At 38.1% G+C, this 20,517-nt stretch overlaps 1 protein-coding gene across 1 annotated transcript in view; it reads left to right on the plus strand.

Moving 5' to 3' along the window:
* LOC145984878 (latrophilin-like protein LAT-2) overlaps window positions 1-19,934 on the plus strand; it is a 112,337-nt gene extending 92,403 nt beyond the window's left edge. The window contains exons 4-6 of the mRNA XM_083118253.1: window positions 16,396-16,519; window positions 18,691-18,798; window positions 19,890-19,934. Of these exons, the coding sequence (XP_082974379.1) occupies window positions 16,396-16,519; window positions 18,691-18,798; window positions 19,890-19,934 (277 nt within the window). The remainder of the gene's footprint in view (window positions 1-16,395; window positions 16,520-18,690; window positions 18,799-19,889) is intronic.
* Window positions 19,935-20,517: the final 583 nt, after the last annotated feature.

A 20,517-nucleotide genomic window follows, 5' to 3' on the forward strand; every position in this document is an offset into this window, starting at 1 on the left:
TAACCCCTGTTGCAACTTGTGGACACTTGTGCGAAAAACACAAAGGTTTCCTTCAGCGCGCTTCGAAATTCCATTCTCACAACGCAGATTCAACAACCAGTCTTCCCCCTCCCCACCCCCACCCTCTGCTTGCGCCCTAACGAAAAACTTTCATTTTGACATCGGATACTGATAAACAAATTTCCTTCGAATGCAGTTAAGAGGCGGGAGTGAAAAAGCATTGCTTTAGAACAACAAAGCCCGTCTTCTTTTGTCGGCAAAAATTTGACCTTGAAAAGAGACGCAAAAGAGAAGTCCCTTTTTCCGCCTTTTCACCTCCATTTTCATGAAGAAAAAAAGGTACAAGAAACATTTCTGTTAAATACATGTGTTAGGAACAATATATATAAAAAAATCGAAATTCTAGCCAAAAATAGAAAAGTTATAACGTAAAAACTACAACTTTGACACAGCGTCTCGATCGAGACGCTTGGGACCGTGAGGGTTACATTTGGATATCTCGATCGAGACGCTTGGGATCCTAAAGGTTAAGTCGAAGTGTTCTCAACTTTAATCTACTCAAGTAGTGAGTCCATCAGCTTTCATGCAGAATACTTAACTGATTTGAGTTTGCTCTGCAAGTGAGGGAGAAGTGTCATTACTAGGGCTAGGATTTTGATGACCTAAAAATTCGTAAAAAATGTCCTTAAAAAGATGCATTTATGACCTAAAAATTGCCAAAAAATGACTTTAATAATGACCTAAAAACCGTTAAAAATCCTAAAGTAAAATTTTATTTGCACTTCAAATTACAGCAACTCTAGTATGCAACTTTTGACAAATTATGAGAGGTTACTGTTCAGTTTTGAGTTGCAGTGTGTAACGAATATTTTCTGTAAATTTTCAAAAAGAAATGAATGACGATTGTCAGCTAGCACACTTTTATACATAGAAAAGCTCCTTTCAACATCAACAGAGGTAATAGGGGCATATTTAAAACATACAATGTCACTTGGTTCTAATTCGGTTTCAGAGTCTGGCAATGAAAACGTTTTCCCACACAATACGTCACGAATAGAACATATTATTGTGTATCCTGCATTTTTCCCTAGCACTTTCTGCATCTTTTCTCTCACTTGTATTCCAACAGTACCTGGAACTGCTTCCAAATTATCCTGAACTTTGTTAAGGACATTAACTTGATCAACCAATGTAGCTCCAGATGTCTCGAGTGAAGTTATGGCAGAAGGTAGGAAGCCGTAGTTTGACTTTATATAGCATAATTTTCCCTCCATTTCGGGATCAGCCAAGAGTTCCTGTGCTTGTCTTATACACAATGCTTCACTGCTGTCGAACGAGGTTACAACTTCTTTCACAACTTTATAATTTTCACAATAGTAACCACAAGCCTCTAACCATGTACCCCATCTAGTAAGAATAGGAGCTGGTGGCAAAGGCACATCAGGTGCATGAGACCTAAAAGCTAACAATCGTGATGGGGACTTGAGGAAAATCTTCTTAATGTTTGTAATCAGTTGGTCTATATCAGGAAAGTGACTTCGCAGTTCTTCAGCAATACGGTGACACGCATGTGTAAGACATGTTACATGTACCATTTTCGAGTACAGACCTTTCAGAGAATTCCCTGATTTAACCATGTACGGTGCCGCATCTGTTACGAAAAGCAACACCTTGTCATATTGAATGCCGTCGGGCCACAATAACTGCATCGCGTTATTGAAAACTTTGCTGATCGTTGAATAATTCACTTTTTCTAGACATTCACAATTTATTAGAAACACTTGAGTAGACTCGGATTCCTGCATCGTACCAATCACTACATTTGTAATGTACCGTCCGAGTGAGTCAATTGACACCCATATTTTTTACCATGAATTTTCTGCCGAATTTGATCCATTGTTTGGTTGTAGCATTTCTTGACATAATTTTTCCTTAGCGTGGAAGAATCTGGTATCGATTTCCCAGTATGTTTTTCCAAAAATGCTCGAAGTTTAGGATTATTTAGTTTACTTAGAGGAATGTCAGCAGAAATAAAAGCGTTGCACAGTTCTTCAGAAATAACAGAGGATTTGGAGGAACACTCACCCATTAACAATTGCACCGTCCTCTTCTGATCTTGAATTTGCTTCAGAGCTGCCTTGTGTTTCTCGCAGTTGACATGTTGCTCCACCGTGAATTTCTTTTCCGCAGCAACTCTTACACCACAAAGCTGACAGAATAATACTGATCCGTCCGTACTGAACGTATTTTCACCATACTGGGATACAAACTGTTTTAATTTGTACTGTGTACTTTGCTTGGTTTTTGGCATCTTGTCCAATGCTTCGAAAACCTGCTCTACTGAACACTGCACCAAAGTAAATTCTCGCAATAAACAGGAACTTCGACAATGGCCAGATCACACGTTCCATCCATTCACTTTCAAGGAACACAACAATTGGTCTGAGCAGATTAGAAGATAAGATTAGGCAGGGCAACGACTTTCTTCTCCTGGGGCAAAATTGCGAGCTGTTTTGAACTTCTAACAATTGAATTTCATTGTAAGGAAATCGTTATATTCTTGTTGTTTATTTTCTTCTGAGACGGATGGAAGGTAGCTGCGGTTTCATATATTTTAAATTGTCTAGGGAAGATATGAAAAAATAGGATATTTATTCATCTTAATCCTTTCACGTTAATGCTGCCCATGCACTCGCAGCGTACAAGTGCTCTGGAAAACTATGAAAATAAAAAAATGACCAAAAAATGACTTAAAATGCAAAAAATGACTTATACAACCCATAATGGCAAAAAATGCAAAAAATGCTCCAACAAATAGTGCTTAAAAGTTTCAGCACGACATGAAACATATAAATATTAAAAGATTTGGGTTTCTTATTCACCAGAAAAAAAGATGCAATTTCATCAAAATCCTAGCCCTAGTCATTACACATTTAAAGTTCTTTAAAGAGGTGTCTAATCCCTAATTTGGGGAACTATTTACCTATTTACCTTTTTCGGGATCTGAACAGTCGCAAAATTCGTAAATGTCTTGGAAATATGAAATTTTCTTTCGAGAAATTCAAATACAATTACCTCATGGAGAAATAGTTTTTAGAATTCGCAATTTTCATGTATGTCTATGTATATGTTAGGAATTGTTTCTGCAGAAGTATACAGTGTGTCGTTTATGGAGTCCCGTAGCAATGCGCATATGTCAGTCAATTAATATTATGACCATTCCTCATTTATTACAGTTTTCAACATTGAAAACACATAAACATTACTTCATTCTGTTATTTAACTATAAGTTCACCGATATACAATAGAGATAGGTAAAAAGTAGCTTCAGTCACAAAATCATAAATATTAAGAGTAACATTGAAGAAATGGTATTAATGGAATAATTCAAGATGTAAACATGTAAAATCAAACAACAACTTGGGGGAAACATTATACATAAATATACATGATGCATGCACATTTAATTGTACAATATTTAGTTTATTCGAATGATACAAAAAGAAGATTTTAAAACTTCTGCACAAGTAATTCCATGTCATGTACAAGTAGTGTAATTAAACTACTATCCTCTCCCTCTTTTTTAATTTTGAAAATAAGTACCGACACCTTTCAGAAATAATACATTATAATAATTACCTATTAAATTAACAAGTGAAGAGCTACGGTATCTCTGAAATTCACATGAGTAACTTGGCATGCCAACTAATCTCTGTGTCAAACTTTGACAATACCGTGAAGTAGAGCTTTCCACTCATTGGTTAATATTACAACAATGTGTCAGAACAACACTGGACACTGGGCCAGTTGAAGAGCGATTCGCATCCCAGCAAATCCCACAAGGGAATCCCCGTAACTTCTGTCGATTCATTTGGGTTCATTTGCGCCATTTGACACAAAGGGAGAACCAAAAAAACAATCCCAATCCCTTCCGCTAATGATACACCGGAATAATAATACAAAAAAGTGACGCCCGAAGCGTGCTTCCCGTTTTGACAGCTGACAATCGGAAACTATTGTTTCCAACATGTGCGGATTAGGCCCTTTGGCGCATACATGGATGAAGGGCTCCTCTGAAAGGGAGAGGAACAAACGAACAACCGTGGAATCGAATGCAGTTGACACAGGGTATGTGCGATTCGGCGATGTGGGAATTACACAGCCATCCGGGAAATATCAGTGTAACAAATGATACGAATAGACCCATCCGGGCACTTTTCTTCCGATTGCAGAATGTGTGGGGTTGGACACGTCAAAAGGGTTTGCGAATAAGCACGCGAGCAGTGGAGCCAACTTTTGGAAAATATTGGGTGGGCTGAACTCGGGGATTTGATTTTAAATTTTATGCAATGATACATATCATAAGTAGGCTAGGAGTTTCTCTAAAATCTATTTTTGGTTCCCTGCCCAGAAAAATGTAGGCTTTTGCTTTTAGACACAGTTTCTAACTATTTCTAAGAGGAAAACATGAGTTTTATAATATCTGTTTTCTTTGCCTATTTTAGTGTCTATTTCGAGGTAATGATGAATAATCTGTCGATGGGCATCGCTTCTAGTGCCTATTTTGTATTTTCAATTTTTTTCCCAGCCTATTTTGAAATTTTTTGTATCTATTTTGCATTTTTCAGTAATTTTTTGCCTGCCTACTTTGAAAGTTGTTAGTGTCTAAATTTTTGTTTTCAGTAATTCTTGACGTGCCTATTTTGAAAGTCGTTAGTGCCTATTTTGTATTTATCAGTATTTTTGCCTGCCTATTTTGAAAGATTTTAGTGCCTATTTTGTATTTTTCAGTATTTTTGCCTGCCTATTATTAAATATTTTACTGTCTATTTTGTATTTTTAAGTATTTTTGCCTGCCTCTTTTGATAGTTTTTAGTACCTATTTTGTATTTTTCAGTATTTATTTGAGTGCCTATTTTGAAAGTTTTTAGTGCCTATCGATCCTCATCCTGGATATAAGCTCTTATCCTCCCTTACGTTCCTAATAATGATTTGAGCACGGACAGTGTAAATAATATAGGACACTAAAAATATCATGCTGAAGATGTGACAAATTTATTGAAATATTTTGATAAAACTCAGTCAGTAATTAAATAATGAGAATTCTTCAAGTGCATAAAAATAAAACATTTTTTCCTTAACAGTGTAAAATTAATTATAAAATATAATATAATAACAACGCAAATTATTTAGCACGCTCCAGCCCCCACAGGCCCATATAATTTGGTACCACTGCACATGAGTTGCAAAAACACAAACATATACGCCAAGGCATGTCCTCGTCAAATCATTAATACATAAAATTAATATGATGCTTCATTCGTGAATTTATTTTGAAGAATGTTTACATTATCATTGTCTTCCACAATATCGTTGCCAATAAATATGACTATTTAACTCATTTGTGTTCATTCTGAAGTTCCGGAAGTAGCTCAAATGTTAACCTTTCTTTTACGTAGTACACTCACCTCACTTAGTACTCCGGCAGTTTGTTTCTTTATATAGCATATTTACAGATGATACAATTCAACCTACAAGTGTATCAATATACGCTGTATGAAACATACTTTATAAAAAACTCAATATGCTGACCAAGGCAGAAATTTATTTTATTATAAAACATAAACTAAACGTAACGTTTCAACTTTCTAGCAAGGTCTTCTTCAGAATCTGTACCAAGTACAAATGTACAGAGTCTGAAGAAGACCTTGCTAGAAGGTTGAAACGTTACGTTTAGTTTATGTTTTATAATAAAATAAATTTCTGCCATGGTCAGTTTTTCATATCATGGAAACAAGGCTTAATGGTGTTATACTTTATAACTAACTTCGCTGACTGTACACCTTGAACATGCATTTTGCCGACTAACGAGTCTCTGGCGTCTCGACACAACCAGTATTAACGTGTGTGCTGAATATCCCTGATTATTTTTCATCATCATCTCACCGCTCGGCCTCGTCGTCGCCAAAATTTCCAGAAAAGCAGAGTAAAAAAAAGAGAATAAAATAAAATAAAACGTATGAATGAATGAATGAATGAACGAATAAATTCAACTTTCTCCTTAAATGCAGACTTATTGTTAGAACTGACCAGCATGTGGAGTGAGAGGGTCTTATGAATTTGAAACATGTTTTACAGAATCAATCTAATGTATTCGTAGGAGCATCCCCAACATACATACATTAATATTTTTTACACATCTTGTATATTGGAAATAGTAACTTTCACTAAATTTTCATTATTATTAGTTTTTCTTTTATCTGTACACCCATGAAGATGAAAGGTGATAAAATTAAATTGTCGAAAAGACAATCACAAATTGACACGGCACCGAGCTTCATTACTTTGCAAAATACAGTCCAGTTATAAGTGGAAGAGATGTTGACATTTGGGTGTCCTCAGAAAAGGCGCCCCCTTACATTTTATAATCGATAATAAATTTGGACACAAAGACACACATATTTCACAAAAAAATGTGGAAAAAGATTGATTGATTGATTTACTTTAATTTTCTTCGCTTTTGCTGCCACTTATGGCTAATCGCAAAGATGAGGATGAAAGGTGATAAGATGAAATGGATTAAAGGAGAATCACAAACATATATCGACGATACAACATAAACCCCACGGAGGATTATACTGGGCGTAAGTCCAGACGCCAGAGCCTCGCTACTCTGAAAAGTGCAGTCCAGGGTGTACTATGTTGAAGAAACGTTTACCTTTAGGTGTATCCAGAAACGGTCACCCCTTACATTCCAATTTTAGAAGTACAGTACTGAAATGAAAAGATGAAGAATGTTACAATATAGTGACTGGTCTATATGCAACCCAAATAACAATCGTGCCTTCTGGGTTGCATAACTGTTAGGAAATCTAAGGTTAGGTTAGGGCATGTGGAGTGGACGATTGTCATTTGGGTTGCATATAGACCAGTCACCTTTTTCAAACTCGGTCCACCTTGACGACCGCTTCCGTATGAGCGGAAATAATGCTCAACTATGAATACTTTTTCCTCCGTCGAGAGACCCATTTCCAACAACAACTGCACAACACAACTTCCTTTTCACTACTGCGAACACGTGCAGCTGGAGCTATGCCTCGTCGACAAACGTAATCAAGTGTTCGAGATGCGCGAGTTTCAGTACTGTATATTTTGGCGCATACCGTAGTTTACGGTGTTGTGATGTAGAATTTTGCGTCTACTTATTCTACAAAGTTTCGGTGCGTGTTTACTTGGTATGAATTAAGTAAAGTATCTATTTAGTGACTGTTCTTCTTCTAATTATACCCCCTTAGGGTCTCCTCCTAGCGCAGTGGTAGCGTTATCGCCTTGTAATCAAGGGGTCCCGAGTTCGATACCCGGTGGAGGCACATAGGGTAACAGTCTGATATAGTGAAAACACATTTCACTCGTTTATTTCCGAATTATTTACATTTGTACTTACCTTATATGCATAGCGGAACATTTTTCAACTTGGGATTATGATTTTATCACTGAATAAAAGCTTAATTTTTCACATTACAAGTATTTATTGGTCGTTTCTAATTCGCTTTCGTTACACACAATATGGCGGGCAAATTTTGAATCACGTTGTCTATCGTCAACTGATATGCAGTGTCGTCAGCTGATATGCAGTGTTTCCAAACTTATGAACCGAAAAATGCCGCACAAACTATTCACAAAAGGTTTTTAAGCGAAAATTGATCCACAAACCATTCACGGAAGGGTTAGGTTAGGTTAGGTTAGGTTCAGTTAGGTTAGGCAAACAGAAAATTAAATTGAAAAAAAAACCGCTCACACGTCATCTTGTAAAACATGAAATACTTATTCAATACCATATGTCAAATGTTGCTACACTAACACTTATTAACCGAAAAATGCCGCACAGACTATTCACAGATGGTTTTTAGGCTAAAATTGATCTACAAACCATTCACGGAAGGTTTGGTTAGGTTCAGTTAGGTTAGGCAAACAGAAAATTAAATTGAAAAAAAAAATAACCCGCTTAAACGTCATCTTGTAAAACTACCGCGTGGTTGCTACACTGACAGGGGGTTACATAATTGAACGCATTGAACATTTGATTCACGTAGACGACGGTAATAGTGGCACGAGCTATCGTGCAACGGAGTTACATTAATGTCGAAAATTACATTATGTACCGGCCGAATAAGTTGCACGAATGGAAAAAACACTATCCACCTTCCAAAAGCCCACAGGAACTCAATTCCGTAAGTAGTTTCCCGTCTTTTCTCCTGTAAATTTGAAGAAATATGTTTTCACTATATCAGACTGTTACCACACATAGTGGTTCGGGTCCCACTTTAAACTATAGGTCCAGTCCCGATTAGCCTTTCCGTGCATAAAGTGGACTTAAAACAACAAATCAATCAATCAATCAATCTACTTATACTTAGTAATCAGTTTAATTTTCACGTTGCTTGGTGGGATTTCTTGCGTGCGTAATCGAATAATGAATTTAATTTTCAACCGGCCAGTTCACTGCAGTCCTAGAGATGGGTTTGCAATGGCTGAAGGTAAGGAGGATCTCCTGTCCATTCGTCAGGACAAGGCAAACACTGGATCCAATTTGTCTCCGATCTCATTGCGGATTGATGTCCTGCGTCGGCTATATCCCCACCAGGAATCGTCGACCGGCTATGACGGGATCCCGACGGTGTTAAACTGAGCTCGTGTGAATCTAAATTCATTAGCGGAATCGCCGCGAGTGCACTCGATGAATGGGGAGGGAAGTCCAGTGAGTGCCGGGTTTGGTTTGCTTGCCAAATATTTGCACTTTAAACTCTACGTCAGCCCAGAAAATGTGACGCTGCTTTCCGAGAAGCTTGTAATGGCATTTCATTTCACTTTGTATACACACATTCGTATTTATATTTTTAATTATTTCAAGTCGCTTATCCCGACCCTCCGGTATCCTGGATTCGTTATCTGATTCTCGAATTCACGAATTGAGGAACTGTCTCGATTCTGAAAATTAGTTTTCTTTATTCGATTGCCACGCTTGTTACCCGATTCACAAATCCTAGATTTGTACCCTATACCCGAAACCTGAATTTAATATCCGTTTAGAAAATGGTAGGTTTTTTACACTATTCCCAAAACCTGGATTTAATATCCTGTTCCAAAATGCTTCATTTGTTACACTATTCCCGAAACTTGGATTTAATGTTCTGTTCCAAAATCCTACGTTTGTTTCCCTAGTTCCGAATCCTGAATTTGATATCCTGTTCCAAAATGCTAAATTTGTTACACTATTCCCGAATCTTGAATTCAATATTCTGTTCCAAAATCCTTGATTTGTTACCCTCTTCCAGACACCTGGATTTAATATCCTGTTCCAAAATCCTGGATTTGTTGTCCTATTTCCGAACCCTGAATTCAACATCTTGTTTCAAAATCCTAGATTTGTTACCGCATTCTCGAATACAGGAGTCGTTTCACTATTTTCATATCCTGGATTTATAACCCGATTCCCGAAACCTAGATTTAATAGCCTATTCCAATGGTCTAGATCCCTGAAATTGGGAATCGTTATTTGATTACCGAATCCTAGATTTTTGACACTATTCCCGAATCCATGATTTGTTACACTGTTTCCAAATCCTAGATTTTTACTAGATTCCAGTATCTAGATTTCGTTATCTCAATCTTCATTACCCTTATTCGTTAAAATTCGATATCCGAATCCGGCCAGTCCTAGTCCCCATAGAGTGAAGTACACTGTGAACAAATCTCCACAGGCACCGACAGAAAAAGTGCTAGACGCAGAGGGGGCCGGTGTGGTGGGGGGGGGGTGTGAGTGACGTGTTTCGCTTTCGGATTCGAAGGAGAAAAATATCTTGTAAAGCTGCATCAGTGTACTCGGAGGGCCAGGATGAAAAGGAGTTGGCCATTTATCATTCGCCGTCGGACAGCGCCTCTGTTCTTGGGAAGAGATCCCAATGAAAACTGCATAAGGGACATTCCGGGCCGCTTTTTCAATCTCGGTCTTAAGAGGAGGCAGGGAACGAAAGGGGGCAGAAAGAGGAAAGACACGAGAAAGAAAGAAATCTCCCAACCTTAATCCTTTACAGACCAGCAGTGGCGCCATGATTGGGCCGGAGTGGGCCCAACTCCTGCTCGATGAAGAATTCCCTAACTGGAATATTAGGCTTTTACCTTGCAGAAAAAAGTCCGAAGCAGAAATTTAGAGGAGACAAATACAGTGAAATGATCCAAAAATCCCATTTCTGCCTCTGGCGGCCAGCAAAATACAATTGCCTCCTTGTTTTCAAGTCCACTTTATGCACAGAAATGCTAATAGAGACTGGAGCCTCCCCGATGGCACAGTGTAGCGTCGTTGCCGTGTAATCAAGGGGTCGCGGGTTTGATGCCCTGTGGAGGCACATAGTGGTTCGGATCCCACTTTAACTTTAAACATAGCAAGTCCACAAAGCGGACTTAAAATACCAAATCCACCAACTAATAGATTGATTGATTTGCTTTAGTTTACTTCGCTTCTTGTGCCACTTTTGGCTAATTTGCGAAGATGCGTACGAGTGATGATATGACGCAAAAATGATGAATAGACACTCACAAACATCCATTCCAAGGCCGGGATTCAAACCCGGGATCCGAGGCGTCATAGCGCGATGTACTAACCACTCAGCCACGGGGGTCGGCAAACCAGCTAATGGAGACTGAACTTTAAAGTGTGCCATCGACGGTATCGAACCCTTGATTACAAGGCTACGGCGTTACCACTACTCAAGGGAATCGAGACTAAGATAAGTATCGATTTTGCTTGATAAATGACAAATGAACGGTCAATTTGGTATATGTTTGTGACATAAGGCTACTAATTCCGCGTTTTACAAGTCACTAAGTTCCATGTACGAAGCTTAACAGTTTCGAAAACGTCACAAAAATTAATCAACTGTTGATTTCGATTGCTGTGCTTCCACGGTCAGACCAATCGGAAAAATTTATGGTTTTTTAAATTAGAGTTAGATTTCGAGATATCGACGGGTCACTTTCGATCGATTGTTATCTCTACAACGAAACAGAGATGAGTGAATGTTTGACGCTTATAACTACATCGAATTTCATCTTAATAGATCTCTGGGTTTCTGAGTTATCGATAGTTAATCTAGACAGGCACCCTTTAAGGGACAGAGGAGAATAATATAGAAAGAGAGAAGGAGAAAGATGTAGATAGATGGAGAGAAAAAGTGACCTTTGTATATAGAAAGCGAGAGAGAATTACAAATATGCAGAAAGGGAAAAGAGAAAGAGAGAGGAGAAAGAATGGGTAAGATGTAGAAAGAGAAAGAGAGAGAGAGAGAGAGAGAGAGAGAGAGAGAGCAAATATGACAGATATGGAAAGAAAAAGAAAGAGTAGAAGAAAATTATAGAAAAAATAGAGGGGGAAGGTGATGTGCATAGAAAGAGAGAGATAGATAGAGAAGGAGGAAGATACAGATAGAAAGAGAAAGCGAAATATATATAGAAAGAAAGGGAGAGAATGTAGAAATAATGTACGCACGCGCGTGCGTGTGTGTGTGTGTGAGGGAGAGAGAGAGAGAGAGAGAAAGGTAAAAGATTAGTACCCAAAAATGTGCAAATCTTTTTGCAACATGTCAATTGCATATGTGGCAGGAAATTAACTTACATCAATTAAAGAACCTCGTACTCTATTTAACGTGCAATGAAATGTACGACTTAAATAAATGACGTATCTGCTTCGTCCACTTTCCCATTTTGCTAATTTGGCGCCAATTTAACGATTTTCCAGAAATGGACGAACGAGGCAATTTTTTGTGTGGTGGGAGTTGGGGGATGTAGATAAAAATCTGTTCCGCGGGGAGGAACGGGACTCTTCTAGTGCCTGTCGTGAATAATTAACAAATAAAGTGAGATTAATTTTCGTCGAAAATACAGCGGGACGAAGTGCGACCGCAAATGGCTAGCCTGGCCGCAGGAAACGGGGAGAATCCCCCTAAAACATTACGCAGTGGGACGGCGAAATGCGGTCACTTGTTTTCAGAGCTACTCGAGTCCTTTCGGTTTTTTGGAGTCACAGACTTGAATTGCATTCAACCGCTAGCTTCAAACTACACGCGCAGACACTCACCCCCTTCCCCCACACACACACCAGGGGCGTTGTTACAGCACGAGGGCTCTAAACCAATATGAAATTATTTTAGCTCCCTAAATAGTCTGTGTGAAAAGTTTTCGGAAGTATGAGAGTAGAGCCTAGGATACACAGAGGGAGGCATAGGTTAGAGGGAGAAAGAGGAAAGGAAAGATTTTATAGAACGAAAGGGAGAAAGAGAAGGAGAGAAGTAGAGAAGCAGAGAAGTAGAGAAGGAGAGAGAAGGTGGATATAGAAACAAAGAGAGAAAGAGAGATGGAGAATGATTTAGAAAGGAAAAGAGAAAATAAGGAAAAGGTGTAAGTAAGGAATGAGGACAAATGAAGAAGGAGAAAGCTATACAAACACGTGAGAGAAGAAAACATCTAGAAGTTTGAGAGTAGAGGTAGAGTCTAGGATACACAAAGGCATAGATTACAGAGATAAGGGGAAGACAGAAAATGAGAAATTTTATAGAAAGAAAGAAAAAAGGAAAATATAGAATGGAAAACAAAAGTTACAGAAAGAGAGAGATATATAAATTAAGAGATATAGAAACCAATAGAGAAAGAATGGGAGGAATATATAAGTCAGGGAAAGATGGAGAAAGTTACAGACAGAAAGAGAGAATGAGAAGGACATAGCAAGAAAAAGAGAGAGAATGAAGTAACAAAAGGAAAATAGAAATATATAAAACCGAAAAGGAACCCTACAAGTAGTAGAGAAAAATATAGACAGAGATGGGAAGAGAGAAAGAGAGAGGAATGAGGTAAAGTTGAAAGAGAGTAAGAGTGATTCTTGAACCATAACCATCGAAGCAGACCCCATCTGATAATATTTTGTCTATTCTTGAGCCTTTCATGGGGTGTAAGAGGTGTCTTTTTTCTGAACGCATAAATGAAGGCGTAATAATATTATATACAAAAATAAGCAAGCAGATGGCTGCTAATAACTTAGTTACAAATGGTTTATTATCCCAAATGCAAACCTCTTTTCCGCGGACTCCATTTTGCAGACTAACGAGGCTCTGGTGACTGGTCATGCAGCCGGAACAATCCAAGGTACAAATTGTGTTATGTAGTACATATATGGGTACATATATGGGTGCATATATGTGTGTCTCTTAGTCGTCTCATCATATCATTCTTCCCCATCAACGCGATTAGCCGAAGATGGCAGAAAGGCGACGTGAAATAACAATATATTCAATTGAGCCTGCCAAATAGCTTGAATGAGAATTTTCTCGATTATTTATGGCAGAGAAAGAATCACACACACACACACACACACACACACACATGCAAATGGTGGTTATTTTTTGTTTTAATTCTATGTTATGTTCAAATTGGCTAATCGGAAATAGACGTTTTACGAAGGATTCGAATCACTGATCAATGTGTCTCCACCGGGGATCAAACCCGGGACCGTCTTCATTACAAGGCTTCAGAGTTACCAGGTGCACTATTATGGCGTCTCTCACGCATAAAAGAATAAGACAAAGGCATAGAAAACGAGAATGAATAGAGTCAGAAATAAAGAGAGAGAGAGAGAAAAGTGAGATGAGAAACGGAGAAAGAAATGGTGACATAATGAAAGGGAGTTGTAGATAGTGAACTAGAAAAGGAGAGGGAAACATTATTAAGGAGCACAGAAAGAAGGAAAGAAGAAAAAGAGGGACGTTGAGAAAGGGAGAGAGAAAGAAGGAATTGATTTGCTTTATTTTACTTCGCTTTTGTACCACTTTTGGTTAATTTGCGAAGATGGGGATGAGTGATGATATGATGAAATTGATGAATAGACACTCACAAAAATCCATGCCAGGCCGGGAATCGAACCCAGAACCCCTGGCTTAAAAAAATAAAAAAAATAAAAAGGAATCTCTCAGAATATCACCAACTGAAAATACTTCATCGACTGTTGAGTTCACCCGGACGAAATCCTCTAGCAATGCCACTGTCGGAAATGAAAAACAAATTGGAGATCTCAATTGGTTCTAGCCATCGCGTAAACTATATTTCCTCAAGTTGTACCCTCATTAAGGCTCGGCTTTGCTGCTTTGTCAGTAATACCAACTCGAAAGCTAAATCACCACTTAAGGATCCTAATTTTCAGTTTTTCACTCAACATATGCTCTCTCGACTGCACTTAGCAAGCCTATCTAAAAATAGCATTCAACTTTCTTCTCACTCAAAGATTTTTCTCCACTCCACCCTGACTTCAAGAGCTTCCTCCGTTCCTAGAACTAATCCACCATATTGAGCCGTTCTCCTCGCATATTGCATCTCATTCTCGACCGTATTTCCTACATACTACATTCAGCAGCAAAATCGCAATCCTCCCTCAACGCGGTAATATTATCAATACCTTGAATGGCGACCTTTGACTCTCATTGTGTTTAGAGCGAGGCAAATGAATCGGCTAGCAAGAGAGGTCAGATGAAATCTGCGCCGTTTCAATGCGTCTCCCAGGATTTTTGCTGCCCTGGATTGTAAAAGCCAATCGCCACTTCCGGTGCATGACCGGATCGTGTCCGCGGTACCTGCTCTGGCGTCGAGTGGCACTCCGGAGGGTCATGAAGGCCCTGGACCAGCGTTATGTTCATTGCTGGAAATGTTTTCAATTTTTTCCCCTCTAGCCCTCTCCTCTTTCTCTTCAATTCTGCAGAAGGAAAATTTTGAATTTTAAATGCAATTTCTTCCTGTTGCTTCTCATCAACGGGACATAAAAGACTAAAAAAATGTTCCCTTCTCCTATTCTAATGCTTCGACGTACCTGCTATAGATTATTATTTTCTCCATTGGCCGTTCTGTCACAAAGTTTATATTACAACATCTGGCGGATTGGATGGAAATAAAATGAGTTGGAGCTGCATTTACTCAGCAAAATTGACGCTAATCCGAACTTCACTCAACTGAATTGGCCCCTGAGGAAAATTAATATTTTAAGAAACTAGCAAGAACTAGTATATTTTTATATTGGTGTAAAATTTGATATTTAATATAATATTATTTATTGTATTAGGTGTACAAATCAATCCTCGGCGTCGTTAGGGCGTGTCTGACTACCATGCGAGAGATTCGAGTTCGATTCCCGTCGGGAGAGAACTGGGATTTTTTACACCCGGTCAAGCGGCTCCGGCGCCCATCCCGCGCCGTATAAAGAGGGTACCTGGAGTAAACTCTCGGGGGTAAAGGCAGCCAGGGGCGTGGTGCTGATCACATCATCCCCACTTTCGGCAGTCATCAAGAATGTGTGGGGCTCTAACTATACACCCACTATACGCCTTCATGGTGTGGCAAAGGAAATTATTCAACCGGCCTTTGGTGAAGATGGCGTATCATAGAGCACCTGCAAGAAGTGGTTTCGGCGATTCTGGGAGAGGAAGTTAAATCTCGTATATGAACAGCGTCCTGAACAGTCCAAGAAAGTGGAGGATGAAGAATTGGAGCAACATGTTGAATGAAGGTAAAAATCAAAGTTAACTGGTTAGTTTGAGTAACGAAATTGAGAAGAAGAGGCCATTTACCGGCAGTGGGACTAGGGAGGTGATATTGCTGCACATGAAAACTCAAAGTCACGAACGCTAAAGGAACTAAAGAGACGCTCTATTCATTGGATTGGGAAGTTCTGCCTCATGTGGCTTATATCCCTGACCTGGCCCTTTGATACTACCACCTGTAGTGTCACACTAGTGGATCCCCACTTCAGAAACTTTCCAGAGGTGGAAAATAGCATAATTGAGTTTATAGACTTTAAACTACCATAATTCTATCGTCAGGGAATTTTTCAGGTGCCCAAAAGATGGAAAAATGTATAAATTCCAATTTACATTATATCGCTGCTTAAAATGTAAGACTATGTTTCATGAATAAACATTTAATTTAATTAAAAACGGCCGAGACTTAATTTGTACGCCTAATAATATTTTTTAAGTAGTTTTGTCATTTTTTATAATTTAATGATCATTTTATAGATCGTTTTAAGATAAATCAACAATGTAAGCAACAAACAGCAATATCACAGAAACAGCACAACTATCAGCCATATTCCTTTCTCTAGCACAGTGTTCTATACAGAAATTTCGCCTTGAAGAAAAGGTAAACTACTGTAATAATACTGCCATATTCTCGAAGTTAATAACAACGTTTTCCCATCTATACTTCTCAGTCAAAAAATATTGGCGACAACTTAAGTGCTGTTTTCGCTTGAACGTCCGAGTGAGTATAACCCCTTTAAAAAGATAGACTTATTTCTCTTTTCAGGACGTGGATAAAAGGCTGTTTCTCCCTGTCCTGCATGTTGGGGATTACTTGGGTGTTCGGCTTGGCCTACACTGAGTTAACCGACACGTTCGCCTATCTATTTACCTTGCTGAACGGATCACAAGTAAGCCATCCTCTTTATCTTTTCTCACGTCTTTGTTCTGTAGTTTCAAATTTCTGATTCTCCATCACGTTACATGCAACATACCTCATTTTGTTTTTTTCCACCAGGTCTAAATCAAATGCTTGTTGATTTTCACCAGATATAAATTCAAGTGTTAGTTGATTTCCGCCTGGCCGAAACCAAGTGCTTGTTCATTTCCACATGGCCAGAAACCAACATCTTGCTGATTTTCACCTGGTTGAAACGTATGCTTCTTGATTTTTATTCGGCCAAAACCGAGTGCTTGTTGATTTCAAACTGACCGAAAACATTGATTTTTACCTGACAGAAACCAAGTAATTGTTGATTTCCACCTGACCGAAACCAATGCTTCTTGATCTTTACCTGACTGAAACTAAGTGCTACACTTCGACCTATCCGAAACCAATGCTTGTTGTTTTTACTTGACCAAACCCAAGTGCTTCTTGATTTCCACTTGGCCGAAAGGAAGTGGGTGTTAATTTGCACAACGTTCGGGTTTGGCTTGAGTATGTATAGGGTTTTCCAATAAGAAGGATATGATTTTACAATGAAATAATAAAAAAAAAAACTATTTCAGATACAACCAAACTTTTTATATTATTTTGAAGCATAGTTTATTACATTATGTTTTGAATAACACATCATTTAAGTGCACACGAGTGAATTCGATGAACCCAATTTTTGATGACTTTGTGCAATAACTCGGGCCTAATGTCACGAATGCAGCGTTCGACGTTCAATCTTAATGCATCAAGGGTTTGTGGTCTGTTTGCATAGGCTATATATTAAAAAAAAAACACAAAAATCAATCTAAGGGAGTTAAATCACAACTTCTTGGAGGCCAACTAACAGTTGAATTTCTTGAAATTATCCTTTCACCACAATACGTCGATAGTGGCATTAGCAGTGTGACATGTGGCACCGTCTTCTTGGAACCACATGTCCTCCAAATCAATTTCATCTAAATTTGGCCACAAAAAATCTGTCAATCGGTACCGTTCACCAGTCACTGTAACTGCATCTCCTACCTCGTTTTGGAAAGAAAATGGTCCGATGATGCCACCATGCCATAAACCACACCATACAGTGACCTTTTGCGAATACAAGGGCTTCTCGTGAATCTCTTGTGGATTGTTTTCACACCAAAAACGACAATTTTATTTGTTAACATATTATCTTAACCAGCAATGATGATCCGTTTCAAGTTCAATTGAACGTCTATTTTCATTATTTTTTTGGATAATAACCAAACGTTCTTGAAGCGTGTATTTAGCCATGATGAATTGTCACAGTATACTAAACACAAATGATAACTAGTGACAGTTATAACATTTGAAACATAGTTGCCAGTTCATTTCAAAATCATATCATTCTTATTGGAAAACCCTTTATTTGAGAGTGTCCTTTTATCAATTTCATTTAATTCCATTCAACCTCCATCGTCTCGATTAGCCCACAGTAGCAGAAAAGTGACAAGAAATGGAAAAAAATACAACTAGAAATAAAAATGATATTAAAAAAGAAAAAGAATTAGGACACTTTATTTATTTACAGTCGTAAATTGGTGTCTACTATCAAGAATATAAAAGTTTTACATAAAGCAATAGTTATGTCTGAGACATGGCCCCTCACGCTAAAGCAGGAATATAGCGCTCCTGAAAGTAAATTGGTTTAAATATTTGAAAAATATTTGAACCTAATAGCGATGAAGAAACAGGTGAATGAAGATTATATAATCTATTGAACTATACGTATGTTGACTGTTTGTAATCATAATATGAATAAAATATTCAATTTGTTTCATTCATCTGATACTTAGTTCAACATAGTCATTGAATTGCCAACAAACAATAATGTTTAGCAAAATTTAAACAAATCATATATTCTATATGTATTAGAATAATGTTGGCATAAGTTGTTAGTTATGAATTATTTGAATGTAAATGTAAATTACTTAAATGTGTTTCGTAAATCTAGTGATTTCTTTAATCACTAAATGTATATTTTTTATAAATAAGTTGCATGCAATTGTAAAGGCGTTGCAATACTTGGAACGAGAACAGTGAAAAATGCAAATTATGTTCGCAATTTTTTTGTCATTTATCTCAGATGGGAATGAGTTTCCTCTACAATCTTTGGGATTCTTTCAGGGCGTCTTCATCTTCTTCTCTCGATGCATAATGAACGATCAGATGAGGACAGCTATGCTGAAGAAGATGCAGAAGAATATGGTCTTGAGGAAAATACTTTGTGTAAGGGTAAGTTCAAAATTCAGGCAGGTTTTTAAAAATATGGTCCTTGGTTAAAGTTGAACTTTCGTTAGGAAGTAATGTATAGGTTTTGGTTATTAATTAGCTACGTTTCGGAGGAACATACGATATCTTCTCGAGAAGTTACTATGTAGTCCCAAGTGGTTATAGAGGATACTCGAAGGCAAGTAGATGGGACTGCTTACCGCATCTTCTGATGGATGTTGTTACATGTCACGCCATCGAGGCAGGTGCAGAATCGTCGTCTACGCAAAGTATTTCAGCTAACTATTCTAAATGTTGCAAGAAATCAAGGTAGTCATACATGTTTGAAGAAAAGAATGACAACACACACACATACACACACTACGAAATACGGAAGGAATAAGTTGGAGAAACAGAGAGAGAGATTAAGAAGAGTCTGAGGTAATGCAGTAAAGAGCAAAGTATTAATTGATTCAATTTGTTTTACTTCATTTTTCTGCCACTTTTGGCTAAACGCGAAGATGAGAAAGAATCATGATATGATTAACCCTCAACTACAGTTGTGACGTCCCACGGACCGGAGCGTTCCTTTTGCTTGTTACCCAGCCATTAATTTTGAACTTGAGGCTACCTATCTTTCAGTACCTTTCTCAACTTCAGTGTGCTGTGAAAGCGTGAAGGTAAATGTTGCATTATCTGCTTATGTGGTGTTCTATTTATATACTGCGATACCGCGGACGTCACGACTGTGTTTGAGAGTTTAAATAACCGAAGATTTATTATGATCAATAGACAAGAGAATGGCACATTTTTTATTTGTGGCATATACTGAATACACGGACCCGTGGTTTTGAAGAATGAATGTTAAACAATAACTAAGGACTAAATTCACGTTGATGAACTGTGTGTAAATACTCAGTTAAGATATATTTTGGCTTAGTGAATTTGTTTTCCTTAAACTCATAATATAAACAAAATACTATTTTTGTAAAGTTAAAAAAATAATGTTTCGCTCTCAAAACTATGTAATTGTGTTCAGTGAATAACAAAACATACATGATTAAATTCACATCATTTAAAATATGTCCTAAATAGTTACATTCCTTTTTTCTTAGAGGTCCTGTGGACTGCACGACTGTGTTAGTGCCCGAAACGGTTAAGGGTTAAATTGAGTCACAAAGACTTCCCATGCCCAGGCCGGGATTCGAACGTTCAATAAAGTCCGTTCTGCAGCCTCTATACTGGCAACCCAACATAACATTTAATCGTATCTGTGACGTCCATTCTTGTTGTCCAGCGTTACAAGGAGCACACATATTCCACGAAAAATGACATATTACCAACCTCAGTATGTGTTCAGTGACACAGGTTTTTATTTATATTCTGAAATTAATACGTTTTATCTAGAGTAAACTCTCGGGTGTTGTGGAAAATTATGGATCATTTAGACGTTTCTGCGTTCGATACGTCTCTTCTTTGAATACAACACAAGACATTTCTCCCGATCAGTCAATGGTCGTCACTCTTCTGTTACGGAGAGGCTCTCTATACACTACGAACTTGCGCAATCCACAGGCGTTCTAGGAAAGGAGAAATTCCCATTGTTACTTACCTCTGTTTAATTTTTCTGTTACAAAGTGTGCCATAACCAAGACTCGAACTTGGCGTTTGGGTTTCTGTACCCACCCTCTGCCCATTGAGCTACACTTTCAACTGAACACATGCGTTGTTAGCACAGATAGC

This window comes from Lepisma saccharinum, chromosome 3 (assembly GCF_977018435.1).
Source record: "Lepisma saccharinum chromosome 3, izLepSacc3.1, whole genome shotgun sequence".
NCBI lineage: Eukaryota > Metazoa > Arthropoda > Insecta > Zygentoma > Lepismatidae > Lepisma > Lepisma saccharinum.